This window comes from Cynoglossus semilaevis, chromosome 18 (genome assembly GCF_000523025.1).
Source record: "Cynoglossus semilaevis isolate Cse_v1.0 chromosome 18, Cse_v1.0, whole genome shotgun sequence".
Lineage (NCBI taxonomy): Eukaryota > Metazoa > Chordata > Actinopteri > Pleuronectiformes > Cynoglossidae > Cynoglossus > Cynoglossus semilaevis.
Genome location: NC_024324.1, coordinates 2374535 through 2394993, shown reverse-complemented (window position 1 = coordinate 2394993; position 20459 = coordinate 2374535). Strand labels below are relative to the sequence as shown.

Genomic DNA, 20459 nt, shown 5'->3' with positions numbered 1-20459 from the left:
ACAATAGTCATTAATGTTCGGTGTGTACATAACAGGTGGAGGCCGTGTGGACAGTGTAAATGGATGAGCATGTGTGTGTGTGTGTGTGTGTGTGTGTGTGTGTTTGTTTGTTTGCTGACAAGTCCCATGTAGAAATAAGGGACTTATTAATATATGATGCACAGATTTGTCAAAGTAAATATGATTCCAACAAAATAACAAAATATTATATTGTATATTTAGGATATACATACATACATATATATATATATATATATATATATACAGTATATGTATTTATATATGTCTTATTGCAGTAGTTTACAGCCACTGTGACCACGACCTCTGTCTGACCCGTCTGTTGCACCGTGAAGTTGACCTCCCATCACAGGGTGTGTGGAGCAGCTAAGTAACTGCAGACGGGGGCAGTTAGCTGTAACATATTAGCTCATTAGCTAATCAGGCTGCACGTCCAGAGGAGCTCATGCCTGACCGTGTCACTATATTTATGATTTACACCCAGGAATCCACCGGCTGTGTGTGAGCTACTGTTGTTAGGTCACCGTTGAATAAACCACACTTTTCATATTATGGGATGTGTCACAGCTGCACATCATCATCAAACCAAACCTGTTCTGTACCAATGGAGCCTTTGTTCCTTGTTCTGCCCAAACAGAACAGGACTGTTGGACGAAGAACACATCATGAATCAGAATGAATTAGCAAAGTGGTTCTCTAAACTGTCATGGGAATGAATTAGCAAAGTGGTTCTCTAAACCTGTTCTGGAGCGCCCCCTATTGTAGAAAACCCTGTTGTTAGTCCACATTGTTGACACATGTACAGCCATTGCTCAAAATCTCCACTGAACTTTATGTAAAAAATTATCACACAATTAATACAAAAAAAAAACCCTGAATTGTCCACTGCCTGAAACAGGTCCACGCCCCCCACTTTAGAAACCAAAGACTTGGCAAATTCTGCATCTATCTTCACAGAGTGAACACAAACCAGATGTGAGGATCGGTGGTCATTAGAGAGTGACCACAACATATACTCACTGTCCGAGGGTTTGAATCCCACGTTTATCTTTTTGTGTTCCTGAGTAGGAAACGTCACGTTAGCCGCCTAGCTTCAACATCCAGACCAGACAAGAGAGGGTGAAAGAAGACGGACAGATAGATAGAACTTCATTAAGGGGAAGAAGGGAAAGAAATTTCCTGGAAGAACCAGGGCCAAAAGTGTGGATGGATTCTGAAGTGAGGGATCCTGCGGGGACTGACTCCAGGCTCCTCCACCGACGAATGAACGAATGAATGAATCAATGAATTCAAACTTTAACAAACGACGGTGACATTTTGACGTGACCTCAGCAGATGTCTCTCTCTCTCTCTCTCTCACCAGCAGAGAGGTTTTAACTCAGGTCAATCATTACTGAGGACGAACACCTAAAAGATGGGACTGGACCTCAACACACGCACAGGTGTTTGCTTAGGAGGAGCTGAGGACTGACCACATGAACTCTGCCCTGACCCCCCCGCCCCCCGCCCCATGTGTCAACTTTAGAGAAAAAAACGCAGTGACTGTTTGATTGAATAACTGGAGATCTTTCTTTAACTTTTGTTACGCCCACTGCCCCCCCCACACACACACACCCACACACCAGCTCACAACCGCGGGTGTGGGGGAGATAATGTTCGTATAAGAGACTGACCTCGGCATCCTGCAGGTTCCTGAGCTCGCTGCGAGTGTGTGTGACAGGAGACTGTGAAAAGATAAAGACAAAAAAAAAGAAAGAGAGAGAGACAGAGAGAGCGAGAGAGGGAGAGAGAGAGAGATGGACGACTAAAAAGAAAAAGTAAAAAAACTCAGTGAGGACGGAGACAACGCAGGTGGAAATATTGGGACACTGTCTGGGTTTGGGGACAACATTTAATCCTTCTGTTGTGGAACGTTTTTGTTTTTTTTCCCACCATGCACCTCTCTGGACTTGTGCAGCTCTGGCTCTTGGGGTCACTGATGCTGACGTGGCCCGTTTCTGGGCTCATTAGGATGCATCCAGAGTCCACTGGTACCTCAGCTGAGACTGACCACGGTCACCACAACTCCAGCGTTGAGGAAGTGCCCATTGTGACCTTTAAATGGCCTCACGTGAAGACGCCTTATCTGATTACACTGTGGATTTTTGTGGCTTTTTTGGGAAAGATGGGTATGTCAAACGCCAGCGGAAAAAATACTGAACTGGAGTGAAATGAATGTACCTGTTGACCTGGACGTTAGTCCAGGAATGGAGTGTTCATTCATGTCAAGGCTCATTTCTCAGTCAAAGATGAAACATTGACCTGGTGTCAGTTAGAATTTAGCATTGACTCAATTCACATGTTAACTTTTTGCCCATTTTTGGGTAAAAATCTTCTAAGTTTCAAAATTGAAATCTGAAAATTTTTCAACTAAATAGCTTAAAGTTGAAGAAAAAAGTTAACTCTCAGTAGATAACAATTAGTCAACAGATATATAAATATATATATAAATATTACACATATATGTGTGTAGGGTAGTACAGAGAAAGCTACAGATTTTTATGATTAGCTTCTGGACAATGTTAGATTTTAGGCAGGAGAACGCTTTAACCTGTTCATAAATAGTTTAAAAAATAAAATAAATTTAAAAAATCATTTTAAATTGGTGAATAATGGCAAGAAAATCCTGTTAATATTTTGAATCCAGCTTTATTTCAGTAAAGTGATCCAAACGCATCATATTTCACTTTGTGATTCAAGAGCAACATGATAAATCATGATGTTTTGTTTTTTTTTAATCTGGAAGCCAGTTCCTAAAAATAGCATTTGTTAGTAACTATTTCAAAGGCAGACGCTCTAAACTGAGCTCCTCCTTCATTGTAACAAACCATGATAAGACACTTTTTTATCTGTGAGGTCAGACACAGATTCGTGTGTGTTATAACACTCACTCCCACTTTACAGCTCACTCTGGAATTTTACAAAAATTCCACATATAGTTTAGGACGATGATAGCGTTCATCTAGAAACATCACAGACCAAATCACAGTAAAAATAAAGATCTATTTAATGTCTTATACTTCTGTATAATTCTGGTATTAATTTGGGCATTTTGTTTTTACACTTGCACGTAGTTACCCTTACTCACCTGCAGGTGGTGGTAGGCACACCTTTGAAATCGACTATGTATGTGGAGCTGTACACCTGAGCTTAACTGTTAAAATGAAATCTTGTTTTTTATAAAAAATAAGAATAGCAAATATGAAAACTTTTAAAAAAAAATAAGAATAGCAAATATGAAAACTTCGTCCAAGTCCATTCTTCTTCGTTTGTTTTGTTTTTTTTTTTTTTTTTTTTTTTTTAACAGTTTACAACATACTTTGTCTTTATGACCGTTTTTCTGGGTTTCGTGCCTACAACCTGCAGTGGCCAGAGTTACATATTTGAGTCCCACACATCAACCAATACAAACACAGCAGTTAAACACTGTCTAACTCGGCCACATCCTCACAACCTAATCTTAAACTACAACTTTTAACCTGTCACTGGATGAAAAAGTGTTTTTTTTTAGCCTTTGCTGCAGTTCATTAAGTCACGACGCCTTGAGCAAAAGCCAGTGTTTATTATGCACACCGACTCCTGAGCGTTGTTTGGTGTACCACTGTGGTTAATCATATTCTCTCCTTCTCTGAAGGGGAGAACAGTTGATCATTGGTAAAAAAAACAAAAAACAAAACAAAACATTGCAGCAGTGCAGGAGTTTCTGATTAGTAACAAATGTAAAAACACGTCCAGGTTAAACACACTAAAGTATAACGCTACTTCTTCTTCGTAGTCATCGAGGCCAACCACCATGTGACCAGCGTGATCCCCGAGAGCGCCCTCCTCATCTGCTTTGGCTTCATCCTGGGTGGAATGATCTGGGGCGCGGACAAGAAGCAGACGTTCACGTTGACACCGGAGGTTTTCTTCCTCTACCTCCTGCCACAGGTCATCCTGGACGCCGGCTACACCATGCCCAACAAGCTCTTCTTCACCAACCTGGGCGCCATCCTGATCTACGCCATCATCGGAACATGCTGGAACGCTGCCTCTGTGGGGCTGTCACTGTGGGGGTGCCACGAAGGCGGAGCCATGGGTACAAGAAGATTTACTGACCGTGTTGTTCTGGCTAACTTTCTGTCTTTTGTTAGCATCAGCATTTTTAAACAACAAGCTGCTTTCATACATACAGCACTCCTGAAAGCGAACTTATCTTTCTGTAAGGATAGTGACACATACAACGAGCAAATTCATAACTAGTCAGAAAATTATTTTCATTGGCATGTTCATTATATATTATATATATTTATATGATTGTTTTTTATATTATTTTATATATTATATTATTGAATTTCAATTTTCTTTTACCACCCGACATCCTTCAGTTGTCACTTCTTTACGTCCTGTCCCCTCCAGTCACCGGCCTCTCTGTCTGCTGCAGGTGACATTGAAATCGGTCTGCTGCAGTACCTTCTCTTCGGCAGCCTCATCGCCGCGGTGGACCCTGTGGCCGTCCTCGCCGTGTTCGAACAGGTTCACGTCAACGAGGTTCTCTTCATCATGGTGTTTGGGGAGTCGCTGCTCAACGACGGCGTGACAGTGGTCGGTTTCTCCCTCCTAATGTACGGGTTGTGAATTTGAAAAAGAAGATGTTCGTTATCTCTGTCCCTTCTTTTTTTCCCCAGGTTCTGTTTAATGTATTTGACGCCTTTGTGTCATTGGGAGGACCTAAAATTAACGCTGCAGAGATTGTCAAAGGAATCGGTAAGACTCCCATTTCAAAGACCTATAACTGAGAAGGTGTCCAGTAATATGTCTTAGTTTGACTTTCATTTCGAAGCCTCCTATTGGATGATTCATTCATTACATTTCTCTCTGAAAGGATATTATTTGTCTGTGTTTCACCCCAGTGTCCTTCTTCGTGGTGGCGTTCGGTGGCTCCCTCTTGGGGATGGTTTTCGGCCTGTTGATTTCTCTTCTGACCAGATGCACCAAAAACATCAAGATCATTGAGCCGGGCTTCATATTTGTCCTGGGATACCTGTCCTACCTGACTGCGGAGATGCTGTCCCTGTCTGCCATCCTCTCGTGAGGACCTCGTTTCTGCCTCGAATCGTAGACAGGTATCCATACAGAGTACACGGCGTGGTGTAATGTACAGGCCTTTTGTTCTGCAGGATCGTCTTCTGCGGAGTCTGCTGTCAGAAGTACATCAACGCAAACATGGACGAGAACTCCGTCAACACCGTCAGATACGCCATGAAGGTTCTCGCCAACGGATCAGAGACCATTATTTTTGTCTTCCTTGGCATCTCGGCCATTGACAAGGAGATCTGGGTTTGGAACACGGGCTTCATCCTCCTCACCCTCCTCTTCATCATCATCTACAGGATAATTGGTGAGAAAAGATTGATAATTAAGGATGTCCGATATTTTTGGCTAGCTGATATTAGTCTAATTATGTAACGTGTGTCCCTGTTCCGTGCAGGCGTCTTCTTCCTCACCTGGATCCTAAACAAGTTCAGGCTGGTCCCCGTAAGCTTCATAGATCAGGTGATCATGAGCTACGGTGGCCTGCGAGGAGCTGTCGCCTACGGCCTGGCTGTGATGCTGGACGAGAGCAAGATAAAGGAGAAGAACCTGATGATCAGCACCACCCTCATCGTTGTCTACTTCACTGTCATCTTTCAGGTGACTTCACTGCCCACAGGCTTTTAATGGCCCACATATTGAGTACACACTGTGGGCCACACCTGGACAGACCCATTTGACTGACTGTGTCTCTCTCTTTTGCAGGGAATAACCATGAAACCTCTGGTCAGGTGGCTGAAAGTCAGGAGAGCCAACACATCAGAGCTCACGCTCATAGAAAAAGTTCAAAACAAGGTAAATGAATGAACCTTCATTCAACTGTCCCTCATTTAGATCTTTATTCTAAAAGTGGTTTTCATCTGGTTTAGGTGTTTGACCACATGCTGGTTGCCATAGAGGACATTTCTGGACAGATTGGACACAACTACATGAGAGATAAGTATGTGAAGAAACGCCGTCCGACAATCTGACTTTGTCAACGTGGAAGAAGCTAGATTGTTTTTTTTCCCTCCTTGTCATGAAGGTGGAAACACTTTGAGGACAAATGGATGACAAACGTTTTGATGAAGCCATCGGCGAGGAAGGTGCGAGATCAAGTCTTCAAGGTCTTCCACCGGCTGAATCTCAAGGATGCTGTCAGCTACGTGGCAGAGGTGAGAGGGAAATGTGTTGATGTCAAATTGAACATTAACCATTTTAGTCACACAGTACTGATGGTACCGATGGAACTGATGGTACTGATGGAACTGATGGTAAACTGATGGTACCGATGGAACTGATGGAACTGATGGAGGTGTGTTTTCTTCTGCAGGGTGAACGTCGAGGCTCACTGGAGTTCGTTCGCAATGAAACTGCAATCGTGGACTTCAAGAAGAAGATTGGTGAAGATTTCACGGAGGTGATGCCTGACATCATGGCCGACACGTCAAGTGACTACGACGCCATGACTGACATGAGGTGAACAAACGTTATAATTCCGATAGAATTATATTATAATAAGCTTCGTTGTGCTTGACTGACCTGCATGAAGTCCAGATCTGTTTCCTGTAGATTGACAATACCAATTTTTTATTGGTTTGATGTCCTGAGTTCACATGACAACAAAGGTTTTGAAGAAAATATTAAGTTGGTTATCAATTATTTTTAGTTCTTAATTTCACCCTTCATTATCGACCGCTTATTCCCTTTTGAGGCCACGAGGGGGCGCTAGAGCCAATCTCAGCTACCTAGGGGCGGTCTACCAACATTTGCTGATTTTATGGATTTTACTTTACTTGATAGTGACCCCTGGTGACCATTTGTGGTCACAGTTTTTTGTTGGTCTGATGACGTCAGTCTTTTTCAATCCTGCAGACAGTTTGTGCTGTAGCATGACAACAGTAAACTTTCCCCTGCAGAAGAGACCCGGTGCCGTCAGTCAGTCTGGAAATCCATGAGCAAGGCATGAAGGGTGTGAGGGAAACTGAGGATGTCAACACCCACCACCTGCTGCAGCAGCACCTGTACAAGAGCAGGAAACAGGTCAGCACATACTGTTCCAACTCCCCTCCTGACTTCATCAGGATAAAGGTAAAAACTGTTTGTTTTTTTCCTCTGGCCTGTAGCACCGGCACAGGTACAGTCGCAGCCACTTCCACGTCAACGAGGATGAAAAAGAGGTGCAGGAGATTTTCCAGAGGACCATGAGGAATCGACTGGAGTCCTTCAAGTCTGCAAAGATGGGGGTCGCCCCACCGAAGACCATTTCCAAGCACCAGAAGAAGGACCAGCAGCAGCAGCAGAAGGTCTGTGTCTGGGAACTCCACTGTCATTGAATATTATTGATAATAAAATAAATTAAGAGAAAGGATCAAAAATATTAAAATGATTCTTTTTTCCCTTTTTCCTCTGCAGATGGCAAATGGAAAACAACTGGACAAAAGTAAAACCTACAACTCTGGTGACGAAGGTTCAAATCTCATTCGTCTGTGATTTAAAAAGAAAAAAAATCAACAAAGAAAATGAATGCATTCATGAGTGACTCATCACACTGAAGTTCTCATTTCTGCTTTTTTTTTTTAAGATTTTGAGTTTTCAGAAGGAGACAGTGCCACTGGGTTTGAAGCATCAGGGACTTCCTCCCCCTGGAGGGTGACATACAGAGCAGGAGGTGAAGGAAATGGACTCTATATAGGAAATGGATACAGTTCATAAGTCAATACGTTTACTATACTAAAAGTGGTTCTTCTTTCAAAGTTTGAAGACACTTTTGGAGTCAAGTACAAACAGAACTCAGTTTCTGAATGATGTTTTGTTTGTATTTGTACATAATGTAACCACTCAAGCTCAAAAATGATCCTTGAAAGTTCTTGAATAGAGAAAATAACTCTCTGTGTGATTTTTACTTCTGTTTTCTCCATCCAGCTGGGATCGAGAACCCGGCCTTCATGCCCGACATGGATCTCACGGACCCTCTGCAGGTTCCACCCTGGCTGGCAGACACCGAGCTGGACAGCAGCAGCAGCATGGTGGCGCCCTCTCAGCGGGCCCAGGTCAGGCTGCCGTGGACTCCCAGCAACCTGCGTCGCCTGGCTCCACTCCGCATCAGCACCCGCTCCACCGACTCCTTCATGATGGCCGACAGAGAGGCCACGCAGCCGAGGAACGAAGACGACGAGCGCTTCCCTCCTCCTCCTCCTCCTCCACCTGCTCCTCACAGAGATGAGGGCCACATGTAGCAGGATGCACTGCAGACAAACTCAGACTTTGCACCGACTGCCTTTAAAAGATTGACCAGCGAATGTTTTTCTTTCCATGTGCCGTTGTGTAACCTTCGTTTTTCCGACCAAACACTCACAGCTCCATGACCATGGACCGTTCCTTATGTTGTCACCCTTCACTGAGCAGAAGGAGAATGTGTCCGTCTGTCTCTGTGGATGTGTGTATGTACGTCTTCGATTAATCATTGAACAAATTCCTCCTGTCAAACTGTCCGTATTTATTCATTTATGTTGTTTCACTTCACCTAAATCACCTTTACTCCTGTAATCTGAATGTTAATAATATTACTTTTTTGTTTTTTTTATCTAATATCAGTGAGCTCACTGCTGTGAGGTCAGATGTTCTACTTGAAGAGTCAAACCACTGTAAAATGTGACGTATCCAAAACAAGGAATGCTGACATTATATTTTTACACCAAAGAAGCTTTGTGCTCCTCAGAGCTGGCATGGTTTTGTGTGTTTGAGTGTTTAAATAATGATTATATAAATAAAGAAATTAAATAAAAGTGAACATCCAGAATTTACAAAGGATGAAAGAAAAACTCTGACTTCATCGAGGCTGATTTTGAGATTATTCTTTAAAAAAGATTTAAAACAGGTTTGATGTTTTTATTAATATTACAAGAAGCACATGAATATTTTAGTGCAGCTCTTTTAAATTTATTTTAATGTAAATTTGATCAATTCTTATCGTTGTTTTGTAACTTTTCTGGAGGTAAAGAAAGAAATTAATTTCGTTATCTTTTAATCTTTAATCAAATGCTTAATTATAAAAATATACTACATTATAATATCATTGAATAGACGTTTAAAACGTTTTTAAAATTAAATTAAAGAGAGTAGTAGCCCAGCGCTGTGGAATAAAATTAACTTAAATGACAATTTATAGCTGTCGATGAAGTCATTTTGTGATCCAAGATGGCTACCTGCGGACTTTATGGGGGCGGCCATCTTGAATCCCAGGTTTTCTACGTGAGCCCAAAGCAGACAATCTAAAACAAACCTTTGGCATTTTTACGATCTCTAATAACTAACACGATATCACGCAAATTTACAACCCCTTTTTGTCACATAACGACGTTTGTAATAGATCATATTTGCATATATTTAATAAATATAAAATCAATTTATTTAAAATGTATTTATTGTGGTTCCTTCAGGAAAACAAAAAGTAAGAGACATAAAAGAAGCTCATTCTCATTCAAATAATTTTGAACATTTGTATTTAATTTGTAAAAGGAGGTTTTATAAAAATTGTACATATTAAATTAACTTTATCATTCGGTACAATGAGTCATATGTTAGTAAGGAAATGTACAATGATAAAATGTTCTACAGTTTATATTACATCAGAAATAGTCCATTTCACAAGCTTCCAGATGATTGGTCACATAGTCCAAAATGTGTTTTTCATTTGCTGCCTCCTTCAGGTAGAAATGAGAACCTTCCAGCATCCTGATGGTGAAATCTCCAGAGGTGATGTCTTTCCAAGCTGCCCATGTAATCAATAAAAAACAAAGACGACTCATTATGAATTCTTTTGTGGTTTCTTATATCTGCTCTGCTGGAGTTGGTATTTTTTGGAGTTTCTCATCTGACCTTGTAAGTCATGGGGCATGTCCTCTTTTCCATCAAAACAGGTGACAGGGCAGGAGAGGAAGGGCTTTTCAGGCTTGTTACACCTGTAAGGGAAACCACACAACGTTGTGAGATGTTCAAACGACCATAATGTTATTGGAATAAATCCCAGGTTAATATTGATTGATTTCATCCCTTAGGTCAAAAGGACGGGTACCTGTAGTTCTCCACGATGTGCAGATCGGCCTTGAGGGCAGGCAGAAAAAGCTGTAGAATTTCAGGGTTGGAGAGAAGCTCAGGAGGAGTTCCACCAATTGAAGTCATCCATTTGAGGAAGTCGTCATCGGACAAATTGCTTCTTCTTGGAGTTTTGATTCTTATCTCTGACTGAGAAGGGAGGACACGGAAAAACAGACAATATAACACTTTTCCTTTTCCTGCCTTTTTGTCTCAGTGAACAACTGAAATCCTTCTTTGTGAAATACACAGTACAAGCAAAGATCAATTCATTAATTTTGGTTATAAGTTTTAATTTTTCTTAAATATCTTCGCAGACCTTATGGAAGGTGTAGAACATTTACTGTAAATGACTCATTTGAATCATTTACATAGTAGCGTAGCAAAAAACTCAAATTATATCATCTGGAATAAAAGTGTAAATTTTTTTTCTGCATTTCACTTCATTTGAAGCAGATTTATGAAATGAGTGTCATTTATTTGGATGCAGTCATAATCAATTCTTAATCAATTCTTCTCATCTTAAATTATTTGCCAGTACTTTAGAAACAAATTCATTTAATTTAAAGAATATGTGATGTGTTATTACACTCACATAAGGTGCTGAGGCTCCAGACAGGAAGATGTGAACTGGCTCCAGGTTGTGCAGCTTCTTCAGGGCATCAGCTACGGCAAAACTGGTAAAGGCACCAAAACTACAGGAGGGGGAGGGTGGAAGTGGGGGTGAGGGGTGTGGCCATAAAACAAATAAAACAGACTTGATTTCAGAAAGGAAACAAAATGAGCCGAGGTGTCACACTGTTATGCAGATGTTAGTTTGTTGTGATGTTACCTGTGGCCAAAAAGAGCGAATGGCTTCTCTTTCAGTGCTGGCAACAAAACGCTGATGACCTCATCCACGATCTGCTGCATGTTTTGAAAGCATGGCTCTTTGGCTCGAGCCTCTCTTCCAGGAAGTTTGACAGCATATACTAGAAAAAAAGGCAACATTGTGATGAATACTGTCCAAATTCTGTATGTATTCACCATATATCCAGCAATCTGTGAAGAACGTTATTCAAATATATACACTATGCAGGATAATAACAGACCACAGGTGAGTGTGGAAAGTTATTTTACCTTCCACTGAACTGCTGAGGACGTTTCCCCAGCGAGCGTAGTGTATGGAGCCTCCACCTGCCCAGGGGAAACAGATGAGCCGGGCCACAGCTTCAGGCCTGGTCATGAAACAGCTGATCACCTTCTCCATCTCTACACAAGGGACAGTAAACAGTTATTAAACAAGGGCTGTTAATAAATGATAAATAAAATGTATTGCGAACCTATATGAGCAACTAAATCATTATTCACATTGTTAATTGTTTCACTGTTTGTTTCAAAAAGATAATTTTATTTCTTTTTAAAAAAGATAGATACAAATTATTAAATAAATAACCATTAAACGTCATGTTTATATTTCAAATGTTGAAATGACTTATTATATGATTTATTAATACATTTAATAGAAAATAAAAGCTCGTTTCTAAACAGACTTGTCCTGTTTTTAGATGACCACATCAATGTTCAGGTTGTACTTTTATCCTATTTAAGGTTAACGTCATACTTAAACAAAACAATACAAACGTATTAAATTAAGTGTAACAAAACACACCCGGAACAACTCAACGACCCTACAGTACGCAGTACGCAAATAAACTATTTTTAGAGATATGAAATCAAATCAGTGAAAGAGTCTTACTTTCTTCTTACACATTTAATCCAGCAGTTCCTGCTTCTTTTTCTTCGGTAATCTGTCGCCGTACCTCCAAAGACATGTAGGGATTTAGAGACATCTACAGGCCGAGCTACGTAACTGCATGCAATATTAGAGTTAACTCCTTTGAGTTTAATGTGAAATATGATCCCCAGATTCTTACGTCAGTGAAAATATTACAACACGTAGATTGTACTTTTTTCATTTCATAAAATATGACAAACTTAATCAAGAGAGGAAAAAGTTGATAGGAAGTGACGTTCTCGGTATAGTTGATATGTCCTGACGGGTTTCCTTCAGTTAAGAGTGAACACACCTGTCAAGTCCGACATAGCTCACATACCGGATGTTGACTTCAGGAGATTCAGCATTTTTTAAAATGTCTTTATTGTATTTTCCCACAACTGATTAACGAATGATATTTATACAACTTGTGACAATTTGATGATTAATGTGTGTAATTCTACACAACTGCCACAATATTTGTACACCTTAAAAACTTAGTAGTAATAAAAACCACCCCTCATGCCATCACAGATGAAGATCACAATAAATTGTCAGCTCCACAATTAACGTTTCCGTTATTTTTTTATCGCAATGTGATCGAATTAACACGTTATTTTTTTTATCGCAATGTGATCGAATTAAAATCGGCTAAAATGTACATACAGCATAAAACTATAGATTATAAATAAACTTGCCTTCATTTTAATAAACGTTGTGTTCAATAATTCCTGGCAACAAATCAGATTTGAGAACGTGTCAGTGTTGCTTTTATTTTGAAGAGTTATTTCGGAAAAGTTGACATTGTCTTCCTGTTGGTTTGACAGCAGCGAGGGGAGGAGGGTGGTGTAAAGTACAGATCTCAGACCGGTTTCTCGACGATACTGAGGAGGAGTACTCCGGCGAAGTCAAGTCTCTAAAACTGGTCGGATAGAGAAGAACGCCGGAGTGTCATCGGCAGACACGGGGGCGACGAAGACAGTGATCGAAAAGGTAAAAAAAAACGTCCACTGTCGAGCCCGAAGTTTCCAACATTTCTCGCTACTTGTTGTGAGCTAACGCTAGCCGACGCTGTTAGCCGAGCCTCCACTGCTGCTGCTATCAGCGAAATTCAACCAAACTCCGTCTGTGAACTGTTTAAACGACCAAATACTCAAAATGACCGAGTTTTTCTCCTCTTAAGTTACCAGGAAGAATCTTTGGAGTAAGACAGCGAAGAACTTCGGTGAAACTTTGAGCTGTCACTCAAGTCAGAGAGACAGGACTTCCAGCTGAGGGGACCCCGGAGCGGCCTGGCTGTTGATCCGACGACGAAGCCGGGGGAGCCGGGGAGCCGAGGAGAGCGTCGGCCCTGTAGAAGTTTTACTCCGCGAAGAGGCAAAGAGTCAATCGCAGGGTGCCGGGTCATCCGGACAGAGACCTCATGAATGGAAACAACAGGTGGGATCCGCACACTAAACAGCCAGTGGCGTGTACAGCCAGTTTAGAGGTTGGGGCGGATGGTCGAAAATAAAATCGTTATTTTAAAGCTGCAGTAGGTAACTTTAGGACATTGTTGGTGGTGTTTCTCTCCTGCGTCTGTTTGCTAACTATATCTGACGAAAGGCTCTTGTAAAGAACTTTCTTTCTTTCGCAGCTATTGTGAATAAATGATGACATGTCATTGGTTTGCAACATGTCTAGGCTAGAGGCACCCACAAGTGCCGTTTTTATAGCAGCTTATGTCAAATACTGCTGGTTCTACATGTACTCGGTGGCAGGCTGTGGCTTTAAATAAGTGCAACTTAACCTTTCAGCTATAGTGGTTTTTAAACTTTTTAGAAACACTTAACAATGATAAAAACCTCTAGAGTCATTCCTGTTGCTGCTTTTTGATTGAAATGGCTAATTTGACTACTGAAGGTTACTGCTGGCTCCAGTTGTGTCTCTTAATGAAGTGATTGTTAGATTAAATATGAATTACTACCCACTGTGCCTTTAGCAAGCATGGTACAAAAAATTACTAGTATGTGATTTGTATGTATTTTAACGAGTATGTATTTGTCCATTATATTCATGGGAACCTGTGTCAGACAACTTATCGTTATTATTTTTTTTAAATAATAGGTCAAGAGGTCATGGTAGGTCACGCTGTGTTTGAGTGGCCCCGTTGAATCTCACTGAATCTCACACTCTAGACCAGTGACGTTGTGCTTGACCTAGTTTTTGTCCATGACTTTGAACTTTCCGTCACAGTTTGGACCAATAAATCAAACTGAGAATAAAAAGCCGTGACGTCAGGATGGTTGTAGTATCGAGTGCAGTAGCAGCGAGGCGTTCAAGTGCCCAGTCAGACGTTAGATTATTATACAAACTCTTACATCCTGGTCTAACAGATACACTTTTGTCTGTTTATAATTAGACTCCACTGGTCACTTCTCTGACTCTGTGACTGTGGGAGTGTGTGTGTGTGTGTAGAACCAGTCTCTGTGGTTTCCTTTTCTACGTCATCTCTTTGTCATCTGTCACAGGCAGGTGGCGATCCCGCCAGGTGTGCCTGAAGTTTAAGAGTGGCTGGATCGCCCTGGCCCTCCCTAGGAAGTGTGTGTGTGTGTGTGTGTGTGTGCGTCCATGTGCGTCTGTTTGAAGGGCAGCCTTTCACACCATATGCTGCTGCCATAGTAACCTCAACTGCCAGGTCATGTTCAGTTAACCACTGCCTCTTTTAATTACAAATCAATCCAGTGAGTCAATTTCCTCACCAGGCCACGACCGCAGTCTGTGAGTCAGAGCGTGTGCAGTGGAGGTCAGTGGAGAACTGGGGCGAGGGAACGGTGGACAAACTCAAACTGAGATTTTCAGTTCTACTGCGTTTCATCGTAAATGAAACTTAATTAAGGAAAACATTTCAGTCCAGTAAACATGGCCAGGATTCCATCTTTGTTTTTGTTTTTTTCCAAACAGAAATTTTCTAAATGAAAACTTCAGATAGTTCGAATTGTTATGTTATTAAAATTGTTACTATTTCATTGTTTATGAACCACCGACCTCTGACTCTGATGCAGGTGACGTCACGGTTCACTGAAACAGGATTACAAAAGCATTTAGGACACCAGGGTCTAAATGCTGTTATCACGTCTCGTCTGACAGATTCATTCTGGTCAAAAAACCCCTGAGTTTTCAGTGTGAATCATATGATGCGGTGTCTGGATGTGACTGTCAGCTGTGGGTGGACGCGCTTGTTGCTCACCTGTAACTGAACCGTGGAGTTCGTGGGCCGTTATTCACAGCGGTTCCCCCTAAAATGAACACTCATTTTGTTTCCCATTTTGGCTATTCTCGTAAAACTTCGATACGTTTCCTGAACACCAGGAGGAACTGCCTTGTTCCTGCCTATTCAAATAGAGGCTCGAGGTCCACAGAGTGGCCGGTCTCTGATCTTTTGAGAAATGCAGAAAGAAAATATAAACGGCGAGTTGCATTTGTACAGTAGAACAGACCGTAAATGCAACACTCTCTGTAGCCTGGTAACATAAACATCAGTTTAATCCTTGATTAAAAACGACGTGTGATTTATAGGATATTTCTGTACGTTGTGGCAGCGCTCTGAAATGTGAGAAAATATATTTTGTTTCAAAGAACTTGGTCCTGAATGTTCTTAGTATTTTCAGTCATGATTATCGTTGTATATAATTGACATGCTGCGGTCAGTCTGCAGCCACAGGAAATGTCCATCCCAGCAGATTATCTTAGTTAATAATCTCAAATTATGGTTGAACATCTCTGCTCCAACTCTTGTTCTTCGACTGCCATCGCGTCACACCTGTTGTTACTTACGCACGGCGAGCTGCGCACACGTAAACGCAGACTCAGTGTGGCGTCGTGGTTGAAGTGTGAGTGAGCGTCGCGTGGATCCTCTGAGTCACTCGTCTGCTGTGGAAATTGTGTGGTTCTGTTGTGTGATGTCATCGTTTTCTTTCACCAGTACTTTCCAGTTTGGCATTTGTGAAAATGAAGGGTGAATTTTTCTCCCGCCCACTCATTTCACTTCCACTCTGCCTGGCAGCGGCCGTCGTGAGTCTGATGAGCCGCTCTTTATTTTAAATGTCACCCGGTGCCTTGACCTTTCAGGCCGTCTTGATCTGATTGTGTGTGGAGGATGAGGGTGGGGGTTGGAGTTGGGGGGGAGGTCAGTGTGGGTCTGTAGATTCCAGTTATCACTTTGATCAATGTGGGACCTCCCTGACTACGTCCCTGCAGCCGTCTGTTCCTTCCTCCTCTCTAACCACTTCCTTCCTACAGTTTGTCTGTTTTACCAAGCTGCTGGTTTACTTAACGGAATCGTGTTGTTTGGTTTGGACTGCACTGAATGCTGGGTAAATGATCCTAAATTATAGTCAATGGTGATAGGGGCTTGATTTAAAGAAAAAAAAAGAGCCAGAGTCAAGATGATCATTTTACACTCTTCCAGAGGTAAATGACAGTGAGGATTTTTCAAAGGAGAGTTCAGATTATTTCAATGAAAGGTTACAGAGTCATCGCCACGGCGACAGCCTTGAATTTGGGTTGTAATCCTGGCTAATCCACCGGGATTAATCAGAGCTGCATTTTCAGTAACGCTGTTGCTGTTTGACTTTGTGGCTCGATCATTATTATTATTTTTTTTTTTTTGGTGAATGTTTGTCATGATCATTATTATTTTTTTTTTTTATTTTTTTTGAATGTTTGTCACCGACATTACTGACAACTGAAAATGAATGTGTTCCAATTCATATAACGTGGGGAGCAGTCTTAAAGGGGCAGAGAGGAGCAGAGGGGGTGACGAGCAGCTGTTGTAACAGCTTCACCTGCTGTGGTTAGGGTTCGTGTGTGTGCTCACCTGTGGCGTCTGTGTCTGGACATGAGACTGTGCTGTTGTTCCTGTTCAGTCCTGTGCTTTAACAATGCTCTTCTGACCCCCCCTCTCTGCTCCCCCCGTCCCAACCGACCTTGTTGTTGCAGGAGCCGCTGGAACCCAAGCCCTCTTTGCGTTGCCACGGCGGCCCGGCTATGGCAACATCGGGAAGCCCATCAAGCTTCTGGCCAACTGCTTCCAAGTAGAAATACCCAAAATTGACGTCTACCTCTACGAGGTGGACATCAAACCGGACAAATGTCCTCGCCGAGTCAACAGGTGAGACTCAAGCCACTTTAAAAAAATAAAAAAAAAATTTTAATTTCTCCTGTCGTTGTGTTTGATATTTTTAATGTGGACTCAATTTCTGGAGTTATGTCTGACAGATGTGTGAAGTGTCCGTGTCTCAGTCAGCTGACATGTGACTTCTGTCCTGCTCGTGTGACTTTGTTTATTGCATCATAAATTGTCCTCAGGAAGCGACAACAGTTTGATTGTCTCCGCTGGAACTCTGAAATATAAAATGTGAGCGTGTGTCTTCTCAGGGAGGTGGTGGACTCCATGGTCCAACATTTCAAGGTGACCATCTTCGGTGACCGTCTGCCCGTTTACGATGGGAAGAAAAGCCTTTACACTGCAAATCCACTTCCTGTGGCCACCAGCGGGGTACGCTGCGCCTTCGTGAAAGTGATTTATTTGTCATTGCACAAAATGTGTTCTCATCCGGCCCACAGTCCACCTGTTTGTGGACCACAGGCTGTTTTTGTGTTTTAGTTTGGTCAGCACGTATAAACGGCTGCTGATCCCGTGTCCTTCTCTATCCACGCAATTTTTGTGTTTTAGTTTGGTCAGCACATATAAACATCTGCTGATCCCGTGTCCTTCTCTCCTCTACAGGTGGACCTGGACGTTACCCTGCCAGGTGAGGGCGGGAAGGACCGTCCCTTTAAGGTCACCATCCGGTTCGTGTCGTTGGTCAGCTGGCACATGCTGCACGAAGTCCTGACAGGACGCGGCGTTCCCGAGCCCGTGGACCTGGAGAAACCCATCAGCACTAATCCCGTTCACGCTGTAGACGTGGTCCTTCGACACCTCCCCTCCATGAAGTGAGTGGGTCCACGTGGACGTCGTCAAACACCGTCGTCCACATTAGCTCCATAGGTTGTAGCTGAGCCTCATCCTGTTACACTTTAGAGCAGCTTCTCTTCCCGGTGAGTTTTCCTGCTCATGAAATATGAGCTGCCGATACCTGCAGCCTGGTGGCGCTGCATGACTCCCTTAATTTATTATGCAGGATTTCAACCACAACACTGTTACATACTGTAACAGGAGCGATTCGGTGACGACTCGCTCATGAATCCGTCCTCGGAACGTGGAGCCTTGAGTTTTTATTTTTCTTCCACCTCCTGTGGTTTCACGCCTGTCGCCCGGGGCAGCGGGTGTTGATGCTGAAGTCTGTGAGCCTCACGGGGGACGACAACAAGTCCCACAGTGTCCCTGTGGGGGAAGGATGCTTATATTTGTCCTGTGTCCTCTCAGGTACACCCCCGTGGGTCGATCTTTCTTCTCCTCTCCGGAGGGCTACGACCACCCACTGGGCGGAGGAAGAGAGGTCTGGTTCGGTTTCCATCAGTCGGTGCGTCCTGCCATGTGGAAAATGATGCTTAACATTGATGGTGAGCTTCAATTCTGGTCAGATTTAAATATATATATATATATAATAGGTGCCAATTTAAACAGAAGTTAAAAGAAAAACACTGAACAAAAATGAACTAAATCTTTATCATCAACATTATTTTGATTATTCTTACATGAAGTCCTGGTCTGTAAAGTTTTGTCCACGGTCATAAATGTCCACTCTCTCCTCCTTCTTTTTCTCCTCAGTGTCAGCCACAGCCTTCTACAAAGCCCAGCCGGTCATCCAGTTCATGTGCGAGGTCCTGGACATCCACAACATCGACGAGCAGCCCCGCCCCCTCACCGACTCCCACAGGGTCAAGTTCACCAAAGAGATCAAAGGTTCCCGCTCAGCCGTGCGACGTGTTCGCAGATCGTCAGAGCGTCGGGTCGGCCTTCACTTTTAATCAGCTCTTCGTTCCCCGCAGGTCTGAAGGTGGAGGTGACCCACTGTGGAACCATGAGGAGGAAGTACAGGGTCTGCAACGTCACGCGACGTCCCGCCAGCCTTCAGACGTACGGTTTTGTTTTTTTTTTCCTCTGCGTTTGAGTCGACGTCGTCAAAGACGACTTCCATCGACGTGAAGTTTTAATCTGTGAAATGTTTCGAACTCGCAGGTTTCCACTGCAGCTGGAGAACGGTCAGACTGTGGAACGCACAGTGGCCCAGTACTTCAGAGAGAAGTACAGTCTGCAGCTCAAGTATCCACACCTGCCCTGCCTGCAGGTGGGCCAGGAGCAGAAACACACCTACCTGCCCCTGGAGGTAAGAACAGACAAGACATGAGTCTGAAAATGATTTTTTTTATTTGATTAATCAAAATAAATCAACACAAAAAAATTGTTTTGAATGCGTTAAAAATGTTTATGTAATTCAGTTTTATAAAAACTCAATCCTGCATTTGTAAATCTAAAAAAAATCACAGGACGTCTGATAATTTCGGCGTCTGTTCTTCATGCCTGTTCATTTGTTTCCACTTCCAGGTTTGTAACGTTGTCGCCGGGCAACGCTGCATCAAAAAACTGACCGACAACCAGACGTCGACCATGATCAAAGCCACAGCTCGCTCTGCACCGGACCGACAGGAGGAGATCAGCAGACTGGTCAGTACCCTGAAGACCACCCAGACTGGACCGGACCAACTGGACGTCTCACACCCGTAACTAAGACTTCTCCTTCCTCCCCCCCAGGTGCGGAGCGCCAACTACGAGTCCGACCCCTTCGTCCAGGAGTTTCAGTTCCGCGTGAGGGACGAGATGGCTCAGGTGTTGGGCCGCGTGCTGCCGGCCCCCATGCTGCAGTACGGCGGCAGGGTGAGCTCTGAACCATTTATGGTACCTTCCCTTTAAATCACGCTTCATACACATGTGTGTTTCAGCATGTCTCAGTGTGAACCTGCAGGGTTTCCTCCGCTCGCTCACCGCTGCAGCTTCACTGCCGATTATCAAACAAAAACAACTCCAAAATGTTAACTTCAACTCGCTCATTTCTCCGTCTCTGCCTTTTTTACCAAACAAATACACGTAGTGACGGTGTTGAAGAGGGGAACCCTGTGATGAGTGTCTGCTGATTGATCTGTTCAGTGTTTGGCAGCTCCAGAATGCTTTGCTTTGATTGTAACTGATTTTTTTTCCTTCAATTTTTACAAATCTTCATTTTTCTGCATCACATTTATTTAAGTCTTCTTATGCATGCGTTCTTTTTTTTTTTTTTTTTTATGAAATCATACAGTAAATGCGATTAAATCAGAACTGTGTTAAACTGTTTTGCACTTCTGGTATGAAAACCAGGTGGAAGTAAAAAAAATCTGGTTCTAATTCTTCACTCTGTCTTTGTAATTACTGTCTGGGCTCTAAAAACACAAAATGCATTCTTCACTGAGTGTGTGCAGTGTGCTGTGTGCATGTGTGCGTGTGCATGTGTGTGAGTCTAAATGTCAGCCGCAG

General features: G+C 42.7%; 3 protein-coding genes across 4 annotated transcripts in view; 2 read left to right on the top strand and 1 right to left on the bottom strand.

Moving 5' to 3' along the window:
• Positions 1-1699: 1699 nt before the first annotated feature.
• On the top strand, positions 1700-8897 carry slc9a3.1 (solute carrier family 9 member A3, tandem duplicate 1). 2 transcript variants are annotated; one of them, XM_025065229.1, is made up of 16 exons: positions 1700-2186; positions 3833-4135; positions 4481-4641; positions 4725-4803; positions 4950-5127; positions 5217-5437; positions 5528-5730; positions 5836-5925; positions 6000-6070; positions 6155-6284; positions 6443-6588; positions 7029-7152; positions 7236-7415; positions 7525-7570; positions 7694-7780; positions 8035-8897. In XM_025065229.1, exons 1-16 carry the CDS (start codon positions 1952-1954, stop codon positions 8346-8348), a joined length of 2568 nt encoding a protein of 855 aa, XP_024920997.1. In that variant the 5' UTR covers positions 1700-1951; the 3' UTR covers positions 8349-8897. The 2 variants fall into 2 exon arrangements, with proteins under 2 accessions (XP_024920997.1, XP_024920995.1); XM_025065227.1 differs by having other exon boundaries at positions 1702-2186; positions 7525-7579.
• Positions 8616-12022, bottom strand: olah (oleoyl-ACP hydrolase). Its single transcript, XM_008331082.3, has 7 exons — positions 11945-12022; positions 11326-11457; positions 11039-11177; positions 10802-10901; positions 10187-10356; positions 9991-10073; positions 8616-9883 (listed from the first exon to the last, which is right to left on the bottom strand). Exons 2-7 carry the CDS (start codon positions 11453-11455, stop codon positions 9741-9743), a joined length of 765 nt encoding a protein of 254 aa, XP_008329304.1. The 5' UTR covers positions 11456-11457; positions 11945-12022; the 3' UTR covers positions 8616-9740.
• Positions 12023-12738: 716 nt separating this feature from the next.
• Positions 12739-20459, top strand: part of ago3b (argonaute RISC catalytic component 3b) — a 10348-nt gene continuing 2627 nt past the window's right edge. Inside the window, exons 1-11 of the mRNA XM_025065334.1 lie at positions 12739-12955; positions 13146-13402; positions 16943-17114; positions 17381-17501; positions 17733-17941; positions 18375-18511; positions 18720-18854; positions 18941-19028; positions 19131-19278; positions 19497-19616; positions 19704-19856. Of these exons, the coding sequence (XP_024921102.1) occupies positions 13390-13402; positions 16943-17114; positions 17381-17501; positions 17733-17941; positions 18375-18511; positions 18720-18854; positions 18941-19028; positions 19131-19278; positions 19497-19616; positions 19704-19856 (1296 nt within the window). The 5' untranslated portion in view covers positions 12739-12955; positions 13146-13389. The remainder of the gene's footprint in view (positions 12956-13145; positions 13403-16942; positions 17115-17380; positions 17502-17732; positions 17942-18374; positions 18512-18719; positions 18855-18940; positions 19029-19130; positions 19279-19496; positions 19617-19703; positions 19857-20459) is intronic.

Excerpts from the sequence above, each read along its gene's own strand:
- olah (XM_008331082.3), bottom strand. The coding sequence starts at position 11,455 with ATGGAGAAGGTGATCAGCTGTTTCATGACCAGGCCTGAAGCTGTGGCC. Across the intron at positions 10,074-10,186 it reads CACATCGTGGAGAACTACAG|GTGTAACAAGCCTGAAAAGC; the intron begins GTACCCGTCCTT and ends TTTCCCTTACAG. Across the intron at positions 9,884-9,990 it reads CATGCCCCATGACTTACAAG|CTTGGAAAGACATCACCTCT; the intron begins GTCAGATGAGAA and ends TTACATGGGCAG.
- slc9a3.1 (XM_025065227.1), top strand. The coding sequence starts at position 1,952 with ATGCACCTCTCTGGACTTGTGCAGCTCTGGCTCTTGGGGTCACTGATG. Across the intron at positions 4,642-4,724 it reads TCAACGACGGCGTGACAGTG|GTTCTGTTTAATGTATTTGA; the intron begins GTCGGTTTCTCC and ends TTTTTTCCCCAG. Across the intron at positions 7,580-7,693 it reads CTACAACTCTGGTGACGAAG|ATTTTGAGTTTTCAGAAGGA; the intron begins GTTCAAATCTCA and ends TTTTTTTTTAAG.